At 46.4% G+C, this 14323-nt stretch overlaps 1 protein-coding gene across 5 annotated transcripts in view; it reads left to right on the forward strand.

The window, feature by feature from the left end:
* Positions 1-14323, forward strand: part of COL7A1 (collagen type VII alpha 1 chain) — a 106255-nt gene that overhangs the window by 39302 nt on the left and 52630 nt on the right. For all 5 annotated transcript variants that reach the window (XM_081850977.1, XM_081850980.1, XM_081850978.1 and 2 more), the window contains 21 exons: positions 524-550; positions 668-712; positions 984-1076; positions 1678-1749; positions 3267-3302; positions 3383-3436; positions 5203-5277; positions 5592-5705; positions 6644-6670; positions 7910-7963; positions 8577-8639; positions 8994-9053; positions 9285-9320; positions 9623-9667; positions 10447-10482; positions 11169-11213; positions 11445-11480; positions 12214-12249; positions 12810-12842; positions 13126-13197; positions 13940-13999. In XM_081850977.1, the coding sequence (XP_081707103.1) occupies positions 524-550; positions 668-712; positions 984-1076; positions 1678-1749; positions 3267-3302; positions 3383-3436; positions 5203-5277; positions 5592-5705; positions 6644-6670; positions 7910-7963; positions 8577-8639; positions 8994-9053; positions 9285-9320; positions 9623-9667; positions 10447-10482; positions 11169-11213; positions 11445-11480; positions 12214-12249; positions 12810-12842; positions 13126-13197; positions 13940-13999 (1119 nt within the window). The remainder of the gene's footprint in view (positions 1-523; positions 551-667; positions 713-983; positions 1077-1677; positions 1750-3266; positions 3303-3382; positions 3437-5202; positions 5278-5591; positions 5706-6643; positions 6671-7909; positions 7964-8576; positions 8640-8993; positions 9054-9284; positions 9321-9622; positions 9668-10446; positions 10483-11168; positions 11214-11444; positions 11481-12213; positions 12250-12809; positions 12843-13125; positions 13198-13939; positions 14000-14323) is intronic.

Here is a 14323-nt window from a genome sequence, read left to right on the forward strand (position 1 = left end):
ATTTATATGTTTGCAAGTTGTTTTAATTTGTTTTTCTGTTGTGTTCCAATGCTGTAACCTGGCCTTGGACCTTAGTGTGAAGGGCAGGTAAGAAAGACAGAAAAAAGAGTCGTCCAGCAGTATTTGCAGTGCCATGCATTAGCCAGCTCTGTGCTAGGCTGGCACAGCATGTGGAAGTGTGTTCAGTTCCCCTTAGAGACAGGATGGAGGGAGTCGGCAATGATGGAATCAGACCAGTGATGCCATGCGGTTTCCTAGGTGACGTAAGACGGGTGGTGAATAGGAGGGACTTTGGCAGGCATGGAAGTGGCTCTGCGCTGTTTCCCACTGTAGCTGTAGGCCAATCCCAAAGCTATTATTATTTATTGAATTTATATACCACCCTATACCTGGAGGTCTCTGCACCATCTGACCACTTCCCAAGAGTTTTTTTCCTTATAAGTTTCCCAGAGAGAAGCAGGGAAATGTTTTGAGGCATTTCTTCTTGCATGCAAACTGGGGCTTCTCTTTTCTTTTCCTGCAGGGTGAGAAGGGCGAGCCTGGTGAGATTGTGAGTATCTGAGATTTCCCAAGGAAGGTGATCTCACACTGAAGTCCTTTTAGGGCCTAAAGAGGGTTGGTCCCTGGGGGTGGAAACAGCAGTTAATCTCTTTGATCGTTTTTGCAGGGACGGAAAGGACGCATGGGACTTCCTGGGCCTTCTGGAGATCCGGTAATGTCTGCTCTTTTGTGTGGGTCCCTGGGCTGTATGGCTTGGAGTAGAGCTCATCTTGTTTGTTAGGGTGCTGTTGGTTTGACTAGAGCCCTTTCCTTTTCAGACTATTGGGGGCGAGGCAGGTGGGGGGGGGGACATCCCTTGGCAGTATCCCAGCCTGTATTTCAGGCAGGTTATAGCTCCCACCACCAAAAGGGAAAAACCACAACAGCAACCAGGCAGTTCATAAATAAAACAAATCCTATTATTTGTCTTTGTTTTTTTTCAGGGGCGCAATGGGATCCCAGGTCCTCCAGGCCCAGTAGGACCTCAGGGTCCTCCAGGTGATGTCACTGAGCGGCGGGGTGAGAAAGGAGACAGGGTGGGTACTCACAGCATCTCATGTAGTCTTGAATATTTTACTCAGGAGGGAGCAGAACACTTAGAATGATAGAGCTTTCGTGAGCAGGAAGCCTTTCTTGTTCCTCCTCATCAATCTGTTCAAGATCAGAGAATCCCTCTGGGTTCATCTTAAATTGGAGAATTTAGCTTTATGGTGCCTCTACTGATGAATTCCCTTTCCTGAAAGATGAATAGACTATGGGAGCTTGTTGCAATAACTTGCCTGCTTGCGTTACCTGGAGCTATCTGCTCTGCAGTCCTTTTGCTTTTGTTATTGGGATCTCACGGAGGGCCTGGCGAGTAACAGACCCTTCCTTTCAAGTAAAGAACAAATTAGATGATCTGTGATCCCTTTCATTTCTAGTCTTCTAGGACTGAAATCCTCGACACGCTTCCTACTGGAATAAGTGGGATTTACTTCTGAGTAATATAATTAAGATTGAAACCCTAACAAGCACATGCCCAGATGACTTATCCATCTGGGAATGCCTGTGTGTATGTTCTCATGCATGTGCTTCTATTCTTAAGCGTAAAAGGCATTTTCACAATGGCATGTTCTTAATCGCTCTGTTTTCTTCCAGGGATTCCCGGGAGCTGATGGATTGCCAGGGAATCCTGGCCGCCCTGGTGACCCTGGTTCTTCTGGCCAACCAGTAAGCAGCATTTTTCTTTTTTCTTTTTAACATCTTGCCATCTGTCCTTCCACACTGGGGCATTTCCATTTCCCATGATGCCTTGCTGTACTGAGACATTTATTTATCCACCAGTTTGAACTTAGAAATGATGGGCAAAGAGAGCTATCTTCTCCTTGCACTAAGTTTGTAGTATTGCCATGACTTAGGTTAGCCTGACCTGACTAGTTGCAAATGTGCTCACCTGGTTATCTGAACTATGAGGGGCTTCAGGGATTCCAGTACTTAGCCTGAGTTTGGCTTCCTTTGGAATGTAGTCACTTTGGGACTGAGTTTGGCTTCCTTTGGAATGTAGTCACTGTGGGACTTAGTGGCATTTTGTAATATTTGCTTTTATTCAGTGCTTTTTTCTGGGGGGACGCAGAGGTATGCATACCCCTAAACATTTTGTGCCTCTAAGTTTGGCCTCATTGAGGGGCAATATTTCAATATGAGTAGGAAAATGAGAGTACCCCTAAACAATTTTTTTAAAGAAAAAAAGCACTGCTTTTATTTACAGAAATGCAGGTTGAACATAGGTGGGAGTTCACAGCTTAGTGCTCCCAACAGATACCCACTAATCACCCAGAGCTCCAACTTAGCTACCTGGAAATTCAATCTGCCCCAGCCTGTGCTGTCCATTTATACCATAAGCGAGGAACCTATGACTTCCCAGATGTTGCTGGACTGCAGTTCCTATTATTCCTAACTGGATGATGGAGTCCAACAACATCTGGGAGGGCTAAAATCTTCCCCATCCCTGATCTTAGAATAATAAAATTGTGGAGCTGGAAGGGACCCAAGGATCATCAAGTCCAACCCTCTCCAATGCTGGAACCTCATCTAAATCATTCATGGCAGATCCAACCTCTGCTTAACAACCTCTAAGGAAGGAGAGATCACCACCTCCCGAGGGAGTCCGTTCCCCTGTTGAACAGCTCTTAAATCCATTCACACCCACACATAGCTTGATGACATCACCCCAGCCAAGGAAGGGGGCAGAAGATGGGGGAAGCAAGAAATGGCCTTCTACCAAAACAGATATTGGCCACCCTTAAGGTCCTTTATTTTCCTCATAAAAAAAGATGAAACTGAGCTATTTTGCTGAATACCAGTTGCTGCAAACTATAGGAGAGGAGAGTGCTCTTGTGGTCAAATCCTGTTTGTGAGTTTCCCACTGGTTGGCCACTCTGAAAAACAGGACCAAAAACAGGATCCCAGTCCTAGGGATCTTATGCTAGGACTACTTACAAGTACAAATCTCCAGCCAGTTTGTGCCTCAGGCAACCTTCACTAACAGAAAACCCAGCTCTAAAAGAATGCTGAGTCGGCAGCTACCCGAAGGGCCCATTCAGCCCAAATCCAAATCCCATTGCAGCACTATGTGGCTGTACATGTGTCATCTTCCCATCCCACTTGCTCAATTTATGATTCCTACCCTGGGGCGAGGGAACCCTTTTTATTACTGTCCATTACTGCATTTATTTTCTGCACCACAGGGCAGCCCTGGCCTTCCTGGACTCCGAGGACTCCCAGTAAGTATAGGGGTTGATTCCTATGGATCCCCTCTCACTGACTGGAAAGACTCTTACTTATCCTTACCATTTTCTTCCAGGGAGAGCGTGGAGTGATTGGCCCAATAGGGCCAAAGGGAAGCAAAGGTGAGCCGGTAAGTGAACTCTAGAAGACTCAGGTGGGGTCTTAATTCCTAAATTCCTACAGGGCAGTGTTTCAAGGCGCACTGCCAAGCCAAAGGTGCTGTGATGGTGAGAACCAGAGTTAGACAGGAGAAACTGCTCTAGCCTGCTCCTTCCCAACCCTGTGTTTCTGTAATCTACCATGGTCCTGCAGCCAGTGAGGTGTAGTGTTTAGAGTGTTAGACTAGGACCTGGGAGACCAGGGTTCAAATCCCCACTCGGCTATGAAGCTCACAGGGTGACCTCGGGCCAGTCCTTGCCTCTCAGCCTAAGCTGCCTCGCAGGGTTGATGTGAGGGTTAAATAAGGAAGGGGAGAACCACGTGTGCCATCCTGCACTCATTGGAGAAAACGAAAAGCTGGGATAGAAAATTAAATTAATAAATAATTAGAATAGAATGGAGAAGGATACCTGGTTGGGAGAAATGGTGAAAGCCCTCACTTTCTTATCTCTTCTGAAATTTGGCATTTGGGTGGTATAACTATCACACACACACACACACACCCCTCTTCACACACACCCTCCCCACCTCTCTGGAGCAGGGGCATATTGGACCAGCATCTGTTGTAACCCACATTCAGCTGGACACAGGTAGTCAAGGTTCAACAGCACCGGGACCGGGACCTCATGTCTGGGAGTCCTGGGACTGATTCTTCGACTGCAACATGTTTTGTTATAATTTATCAGGGCTGCCCTTCCCAGATTCTGCTTCCTTATAGGGACACCAGAGAGCACCAGGCAGCTGAGGCCCAGATTGCTTGTAGGCTTTAAAGTGCCTCCTCTTCTCAGTCGATGACTCTAGAAATCTGTGCACCCTTCATGTTTCACCATGCGCAGTCTAAATTCAGCCTCCAGCTTTGCTAGTAATAAATATACTTTACTTCTGCTCTTTGCCTTACAAAGGACCCATATGTTTGGTAAGTCCTAGGGACAGATCCATTTTTTTTATATTATCAAAGGGGATGGGGGCTTTGCTCCTTCACCACAGCTTACCTTGCAGCAGGCATGGCTAGCTTCATGTTTGAAGGGCTCCCCAGCAGTGTTGTGCAGCATGTCCCGTCCCCCCCGTCATCAGTGGAATCCCACCATTGGGCTTGCTGGTGACAAGCAGCAGTGAGGAGGGAAGCAGTCACCTGCACGGCCATAATCTGCGACAGGTGGATCCAAGCTGCCTGCTGTTTAAAATCTTCTACCCTAGCATCTCAAGGGAAATTTTGAATGTCGGGTGGCTCACACTACGTAACCTGAACCAGAAGGTGCAGGCAAGAGCGTGGCTCAAATTCCACACCATGCATTAGCAGATACGGACTCTGCCACCGTTCCATCAGCCACCCTTTGATTCTGGGCCCGAGGCACAGTCTAGCCCATTGGCTGCAGCCAGCACAGCTTATATATAGTTCAACGCATTTGGAGGACATCTGGTTGCAAAACATTTCCAATCCTTGTTAAAACTATTTAAAACTTGCAGGCATTTCTTTCCCCTAAACTTTCTGCTTTTGTTTTGTTTTGCTTAACAGTCCAGCATGTGGAAAAGTTTAGGTGACCCTGAAAACTGTCTGATGACGTTTTTTAGTTGCTGCTGGTGGGTGTTACGCTGCTTTTGCTGTCACACACCCCATTTTAACATAGCTGTAGAATAACTGGCTGTATTTCCTCCCAAGAGAAACTGAGGCAGCCTCCCGCTTCATCCCTGAACTGTACTCTGTTGATGTGACCTTTGGCCTTTTGTCTTGGGCAGGGGGAGCCTGGAGAGGTTGTAAACGGAGCAGGAGGAGGTGGGCTTCCGGGCCGGAAGGGGGAGCCTGGTGAACCGGTACGTAGCATCTTACAGGCAAGAAAGTGGTTGAATGGGGGGGGGGGACCACGAAGGGGAGGGAGGGATAGTTGTACTGCATGAGAACCTGAGCCCCTTTGTACATCAAGCCCCCATATCTTGAAGCATCCTGAAGCTGTTCAGCACTGCTGCTCTTTCTGTGAAATGTGCGGTGCAATCCTCCATGTTCGGTGAGCTTTACCTCCATGCAGGTGTGCAGAAGATTGCAGCCAGTTGCCTCCACAGTGGGCTAAGTAGGTACCAACTGGTGGGAATGGTTCTGTGTTTGTTAACTTCGTTCTTTCTTCCTAAAGGGAAGCCCTGGACTTCCTGGAATTCCTGGGTCCAGGGGACAATTTGGTGATCCTGGACCTCCGGGGCCTGTGGGACCTCCTGGGCCTGTGGGACCTGCCGGCGAGTTTGTCAAGGTATGCTCTCCCTTCTTGCTGATGTCTGTGTTGTTTCAGCAACTGCACCTTATGCAGTCCATGCACGTACACGTTGCCCCTTTTGCTAGGTATGTAGGCAGGTGTTGCAGCCCCATGTGAATCTGTGTACACAGGGAGAGAGAGAGACCTGCACACACACGTGCTCAAACCCACGAATTTACAGCAAACAAGCTTCACTCTATGCAACCGCTCTTGCCATTTGTCTTTCATCTTCCTCTTTCTAGTGATATACGTATACCCAGTGGCGTAGCGTGGGTTATCAGCACCCGGGGCAAGGCAAGTAATTTGCGCCCCCTAACCCATGGATTTGCGCCCCCTAACCCGTGGATTTCCCTAACCCCCAGATGTTGCGCCCGGTGCGGCCGGCCCCCCCTGCACCCCCCACGCTACGCCACTGCGTATACCCTGGCACATATATCAGCCTCACACAAATCCCCTCCCTGTTCTGTCAGTATTCACAATCCTCATATCACTCTTCAAGTATGCAGGACTGGCCAGCAGCAGCATAAGCAACCCAAGCGGCAAAAATATTTTTGGGGAAGCACCAGTAGAACAGCAAACAGCAGGAGAGATGCATCCAATCAGCCTGCTGTGACATAGCTAAAGTTCTTGGACCACATCTCCCCAACGGTGTGATTTTTTTGGATCATCCTTAACCCTGAAAGTGTGCTCTCACTGAATACCCCAGGGTTTCTCAGGCATATACCTGTCACTGCGGTTTCTTCTTACCAGACATGGGCCCCCAGAGTTTCCCAGCTTTCCTCTTGGTTGTGTCTTTCCTGTAATGTGCATATTGTTGCGTCTGGACCCTGTAAATGGCTTTTGCGTGATGCACTCTGCATTTAGATGAATACATGGGGCGCTTGGAGATACTGAGCATAAAACTTTGGCTTACGTGTGGGCAATTTTTCTTACAGGGAGAGAAGGGCGACCGAGGTGAGCGAGTAAGTGATCCTTCTTTTCCCCTGGCTGCTTTGCCCTTGCTGTTGTGGCACATTTGATCCTGGGTTTTTTTTGTGATTGCAGAACTATTGAATGGGAGAGCTGGGGGAGAGCTTAAGGTCTTCTTTTCCCTGCCCTTGTGCAGAGACATCCTATATTGGCATACTGGTACCCATAGCATTTTTTTTCTTTTTTCTTTTCTTTTGCACAATTATTTAGCCTTAATTAAAGGAGCTGTATCATCAAGTTTATTTGTAGACCATGGATGGTCCTGTCTCCTCCAGCCCTCCATTTATTCTATACGTGTTCAGCTCTTCTTGTTTATCACATTTTGTCTGATTATCTCATGGTTTGTATATTCCCCTCCCCCCCCCCCCCGCTTCAAGGTAAGCTCAGTTTCTCTCCCACCCCCACCCCCCATTGACTCAGATATTTTTTGGGTCTTCTGACTAGCCCACCCCAACATTCTCATATGCATACCTATAAACATATTTTAGTGTCTTTGTTGCCTTCTGACTAATGGCTCTGTGTATTAGTGGTCTGCCAATGTCTTGTTTCAGTTATGTATGCTGATAGTTTTGTTCTCTTCTTGACCTGGGAATTAGTGCAATTTCTACATTTGGCCAATCTCATAGTGTTTTGTTCTCCATCATTGTTTCTTACCTGTTTACGTTCACTTCCTTTCAGTTGTACTAGGAGCTGTAGAAGAAACACAGATTTGCGCATACATCTACTTCAAAACAGTCCGTTTGTTCTGTTAGGAAAGGTTTAGTAAAGCTCAGACACAGATTTCAGACTGCAAAGCTTTCACTGCACAAAATGAATTCAGAAATGAAATTAAATGGGAAAATTCTCTTACATCTATGCTTAAGAGAAAATTGTACATCTTACTAAACTGGGGTTACTGCCGTTCTCATATGGGCTTCCTGCTTAAATTATATACTGTACATCTGGACACTACCTCATTAACTGTTGCTTGCATCTATTTACAATTTCAACTGCTCTTCTTTGAACATCACAACCGTATGAAATAAGCTTTACCTATGTTTTATACAGAACAACCTTCCTGTTCCAGGATTATGGATGGGTCAATCTTCAAGTTAGCTGTATTGTGCTGAGAAGACCATGCTTGTAACTGGTTGCACAATGTGTCTTCTGTTCCCTATGTAATGTTATGCTGTGCCAAAATTGTGATTGCACTGTTGTAGCTGTCCAGAGCCTCACTTTGGTTGTCTTTCTAGGGCCCTCCTGGATCAGGAGATGGGGGTGTGGTCAGAGGAGAACCAGGCCTCCCAGTGAGTATCTCCTTTGCCATTCTTTTGGATAGGGGACCACAGAGAGGAGTAGAGCATATGGCCAAATGCAGTGTTTAAAGATGTGGATGTGAGCATTGCTTGAGGAATACTAGAATGGGGCTGTGAGAAGTTAATAATAATAATAATAATTCATAATAATAATTTTTTATTTATACCCTGCCCTCCCCAGCCAAGGCTGGGCTCAGAGTGGCTTACAAGCAATAATAAAAACAAGTTGAATGATTACAATTTAAAAACAAAATTAAAATACAACATTAAAATATTGAAACATTGAAATATTAAAATGTAGCCTCCTCATAGGAGAAAAAAGAAAAGAAAAAAGAAAGAGAGGGAGGGAGGGAGGCTAACATTGTCCAGGAGCACTGGACAGTTATTGCTGAGGGAAGTTTAAAATTGTCACTGATTACAGGATTCAAATGCATAGCGACATATGGGGGGGGGGAATGTTGAGTTTTGATTGCTGGGAAAATGTGATATATCTGCAGCTCTTCTTCAAGGGAAGGCATCTGAATCCCCTGCACAACAACCGTATATGACCAGTATATGAACTGCAAAGGACATAACATCTTTTGTGTTGCCTTTTGTGCTCTAGGGTCTGCCAGGAGATCCTGGGCCAAGAGGACCTCCTGGGCTCGCAGGACAGAAAGGAGACAAGGTAAAACGGCCATCTATCTGCCCATGGACTTTGAGGGCAAGCAGCTAGTAGGTGAACATAATTTAGTGTTCCTCTACCATTTCTCAGTGCACTACCAAAGCAGAAACCTGCTTTTTCTCTGCTGCTGCACAGATGCGTCCGAGACAGTTAATGCAAGAGTTGTGCAGATGCGAATTAGTTTGCGATGCAGATACACTTCTTGCTTTTAATCCCTCAGTTCCCTGTAGCCTACTTGAATTTCATGGGTGCTTATTTAAAATATTTCTAGCCCCACCCTTCATCACATGCAACCCAAAGGCAGGGACAGGACTTTTGTTTCTTACGGGTAATAACTTATTTGCTCTGTGTCCAAAGGGGGATGGAGAAGAAGGTTTTCCTGGACCACCTGGACGGCCTGGAGACCCAGGAGATCGAGTGAGTTTTTGAGAGAAAAGAAATTCCTGCTATGTCCTGATGGGATTTAGAGTCTATGAAAACTAGATTATTAGTTTCGTTCTCAAGAGGAAAAGCCTCAGCAAAAGATTGAATAGTTCCAACAGTGTCCACGATATCTGGGGAAATAGGCACAAGTTTCCTTGAGGGATAACGTGAGTCACGCGGCAGATTCCTCACTTACCAAGTAAAATGTTCTTGCTTTGTCTTTAGGGCCCTAGAGGACCTCCAGGTGAACAGGGAAGCAAGGTAGGTACTTTCAAAGCATTGAAGTGTCCTAGAATTAGGGCCACAGCGTGTCTCTCATTGACTCCATTTGCTGTCACCCATTCAGAGAATACGCTGCAGTAGGCCCAGCCTAGTTCTCTGGTATGCAGGGTTGCTTTTCCTTCACAGGAAACTCTTAATTCAACCCCCCTCAACAATGATAGAGGTTAGAAACTCCTTGGTTGCTTTGCAATGGGCCCCTTCATCCACACTTGCACCCTTATCCTTTGTTGAAAAACTTGCACCCTTAAATGCTGCTAACACGCCCACTATTTTTGTGACAGGGAGACCGAGGGCAGCCTGGTGAGATTGGACCACCAGCAGAGAAGGTGAGCTCTGATTGGGAAAGGTGACTATATTGTACAGGTGGAGGCAGAATCTTGTTGAGCCAAGATTTCTTTGCAGAGATGGAAGATAACCAGCAACTTGGTTTGGGCAGCTGCTGCGTATTACATGATGAGATATCAAGTGACATGCATTCATGTGTAATGAATCGGCCACATATCAGTCAAAAGCTGATTCGCAAATGTGTGTCCATCACTTGATGTCGCATCACTTTATACATAGCCCTTGACGCTTTAACGTGTCAACTGCCTCCTTTCAAACAGAGGGATATGAAAGCCCTGTCTGTGGTGTATGATTTGGGATGCTGTTTTCACATGTGCATCTCCCGCTTTGGTGCTGTAGGCATCGAGAGGTGAACACACCTGTGTGAATCAGCTGAGTCAACAGTACCACTTTGTTCCAAACAGGCTTTGCGTATGGTGGTGGCATGCAGGTAACATTGTAAGGTGTTGTGTGAGATGCCTGTGTATACGAGGAGCTGCCAGTATTTGCCTTAGGATTCTGTCCTCGGATCCCCTCCCTACCTGGAAGAGCTTGGATCTGGCTTGAGGATTCCCCAGAAGGAGTAATGCAGGCATAGTGATGGTTTCTCACCTCTGAATGGAAGCAACCTGCATTCTGTATCCTTGTTCTGACGGAAGCAGATCCACACAAAAACAAGTAGACATTGGCTCCTCTCAAGAAGACAGTTTTTTCAGAACACTCTATGACTCCTTAATCTGCCAGACATGTACTAATTTTCTCATTTCCTTTTCCCTTGTAGGGAGAACGTGGATTACCTGGCCCTGAAGGAGAGAAGGTACTTCATTCAAGAGTAGTCCTGCTGTACCTGGGGGCTCACTAGATTCTAAGCTCAAAGGACTTCCCTCTCTGGGAGAGTTGGTGTGGTATAGATCATCCATAATAAGTAATGCATCAGAATTAATTAGTGGATTAACTGTTTGGCCTAGACCAGGGAAACCTGGCTCAACCCCTTTTCCTTAAGTTCTTAGTCAGTGTTCCTCAGCTTGACCTGCTTCTCAAGCACATTCTGGTGATAAAGTGGAGAGAAGCCTGTGTACATCACCCTGACCATTAGGGAAAAGGGACTTGCAAAAAGGAGCTGCTGTTGAAGAGCTGTTCTGTTCTTAGACCTCAGTGGTGAATCTGAGTGTTGTCCAGACTCCATTGCTGGGACATTGCTAGGTACTTCAAATCACTTGGGGCATGTGGCCATTCCACAAATCTGCATAAAATTTGTGTATGCAAATTTACATGCGCACGCACAGATGTAGGCCTCTGATCAAAGCCTAGCTGTCCTCTAAATAAAGGGATTTAAATAAAAAAAATAAGAGCTTAAAAAAAGTGGGGAAGAGGCAAGAAATCTGGAGCCCAGCACAAAAGATCCAGGACTTGGATCATTTGAGCCACCTGCTAACAACTTCCCTGCACAGGTGCAAATACTCTCCTTGGCCCTACTAACTTCCCTGTTTTCCCTTGTTCCAGGGAGAGCAAGGACCTGCAGGTCGTCCAGGTCCATCTGGCAGAGATGTAAGTATGGGTCTCTCCTTAGGCTCAGTAGCTGACCCTGCTGGAGAATCTAGATGGGAACCAGCATTTAGACAGGAACCAACTGGTGATTCTACCCCTCTGTATATGCCCATCTGGCTACTCCAGAATGTAGTTAGTACTGCTGCAAGCATAACTGGTATTGCCAGGGTGAGACCCATGGGTGTTGCCGTATTTGTGATGAATATGTTTCCCTTTGATTTTTCGGAACAGGGCTTGCAAGGGCCGCCTGGCCTTCGAGGAGAAAGGGTAAGGACTCTTTAAAATAATGAACAACTAAAACAATACAACAAGTGAAATAATTAACATATGTTGAACAGTAATCAAACGTTTCCAAAATTCTGGGTAAAAAGCCTTTGCATGTCTTCTGAATATCCCTAAAGTTGGGGCTAGGCACCCCCCCCCCAAGGTTGGGAATTCCAGAGCCTGGTCACTGTCCCACAGACCTCTGAGGGCAGCCAAATTACCCACAGAGGCCTACCCTGAGGATTTTAATTCCTGGGCTGGTCTCCTTTCGGAGGCTGGATAGAAATGTAACCACATGGCTTGCCAGATTCATTGTGACCCCCTTGCTTTTGTAGTTCTAGGCAAGCGGGGAAACTGAGGCTCATCAAGCCCCTGGGAGACAGCTGGACATGAGCCACAAATTGTGCAGGCCTGGCCCACAGCATTCAGAATTCAGAATGCCTGGTTGGTTCTCCTAGTCAAAAAAAGCTTGACAAGTTCACTGAGGAGAACTGAGCTGTTTCCAGTGCTACTAATTGCATATATTGGTTAAATTCTGCTCTTTCAGCCACCTCATAATATCTTTCATGGTCCTGGGGTGCTGACCCCCACTAGTGTGAGACAAGCGGGGTATTGAAGTTGCATCTCTTGGTCTGGTGCCAATGAAGTCCCTAGTCCGAGTGAAACCCTTCTAAGAGTGTGTTGCTATTTTTGCTATACTTCCTGAACCTTCTTCTTGTGTCACTTCCTTCCACAGGGAGACCCAGGGGAACCTGGACTACCCGGGAAACCAGTAAGTGCCCCTTTGTTGAACCCACATAGTTGCACATGAATGACTATTTTTGTGTGGGAAGAGGATAACTGTTTGGTGAAAACCTTTCCAAACGCATCCTAGCTTTCTTCCCTAACCCTCCCCCAACCCCCGCCCTGCTGGTGGTTTTATTCCTGGGCTGGAAATAGTGGCCAATGTATAATCTCTCATCCCCTCTCCTTGAGGTATTTCCACCTTCACATTAGCTACTCAGACATACTAGAAGCAAACTGGGTAACTAGAGATTATGTTGTGTGCCATGTGTGAGAACATGCATATAGCACCCCACAGAGGCACCTTGGTTGTTGCATGGGTGGAAAACAGACGGGAGGCTTTTTATGCCACCTGCACACCTTCACCATCTTGCACAGCTAATGGGCAGATGGAAAGCTTCATCACGCCCTCACCCTGAAGTGGGCAGATCCTGGCCTCCCTTCCTGCTTTGCGCACAGCTTGCAACCAGTGGGTAAGAAGTCCCTTTCCATGGGTTGATAATGTTAAAATTATACTCAGCAGGTTCTTCCCTTGTGTGTCTCTTCTAGGCTTCCAGTCAGTCAGGAATCAAAGGAGACAAGGTAACAGCATGGAAACATATCTGCCTCTCAGTAGGGACTTGCAAAGTAGGCAGTGTAGCTTAGAAACAAGCCTGTTTTGCTATATATTCTCTTGGAGAAAACCACTGTGAATTAATTATTTAAAGCCCACCGTTGTGGCACACTCTTCTTTTTTCTGGTGGCTTCATCCCTCAATTTGGGTAGCGTCTTACAAAACCGCAGTGCTCATCTCCATTAATAGTATGGGAAGCAAGAGATTGCCACTATTAACTACTGAAGCTGTGTTGCTATCTTCTTTCTTTAGGGGGAGAGGGGCCTTGTAGGACCAGAGGGGCCACCTGGACCCAGAGGAGATGCCGGAAGCAAAGGAGAGCGTGTGAGTGGTCAAGATGTCTCAGCGCATGCCGGATGTGATGATGCAGTGTGCAGAACTTGATTCTTTTGACTCCAGAGTCCGGATTTCAAGCCAAACTGAGATGCTCACTGCTACAAACTTTGTCAGGGATTATATACATTTCTGGACAGAAGCCTAACAACTTTACTCTGAGAAGTAAAGGCGGGCTAGAAATCTGTTAAATAACAATCGTAGTAGATTTGTGTGGCCACCTATGAGGAAAGCAGATGCTATAAGGCCAAGCTAGAGAATGTTGCAAAATTTACTCATTGTTTTGGTGGCAGGAAGCTGGGCAGAGCAGGATGGTGGTTCATCCTTGGTGGAGGTTACAGGGCTCCTTCTACCAGCTGCCTGTCCAGCCGATACTGAGAACGGAAGATGGATTTCTCCCTCCATTCCAGAAAACATTTTGCCCCGCTCTACTTCAAACCCCTACCATTTGAGATGATTAATCATGACTGTGCCCATCCAGTTAAGCAAGATCTGACTAATGGTTGAAACTCTCTTTTTATGACCATTTGATAAAAAGATAGTTCACTGCTACAGGTAATGGAATCCCATCTTTCCATATAGCAAGACCAACTTGCCCAAATCTTATTAATGTATTGTGGAACTTTGGAGTAAATATGATGTGAAATCAGTGTGTATGTGTTGCATGGGGGATGCATGCATCACATCTCCTCAACTAGTTTTTATCCTGACATGGCTTTGTTTTTCCTTTTAGGGGCCGCCTGGACTTGGTGTCCCAGGGTCACCTGGTCCAAAAGGAGAGCAAGGGGACAGGGTGAGTCCTATCCTGATTTCCTGGATCTGTGTTCAGGCAACCAGCTGTGCACCAGGGCTCTGTTAGTCCCCCTCTTTATTTTGAAGAAGAGGGATCTCTTCAGCCTCTGCTCTCTGATTTGACCCAATGGGCTGATGTCTGTGCAGTGCCTTGGTTCCTACCTCCAGTAGGTTCAAAGCTTGCCAGCATTTGCACAAGCAGCAGATGTGAGTCATGTCTGCTCAGCCTGCTATATATTCATGCGGAAGGGTTAGCACTGTGCATCCGAAGAAGAGTTATTTTCCCCCTTTCCCCCATGGTGTTAACCCTTACTTATCTGAAAGA

Source organism: Podarcis erhardii (assembly GCF_964252035.2).
Source record: "Podarcis erhardii genome assembly, chromosome: 2".
NCBI lineage: Eukaryota > Metazoa > Chordata > Lepidosauria > Squamata > Lacertidae > Podarcis > Podarcis erhardii.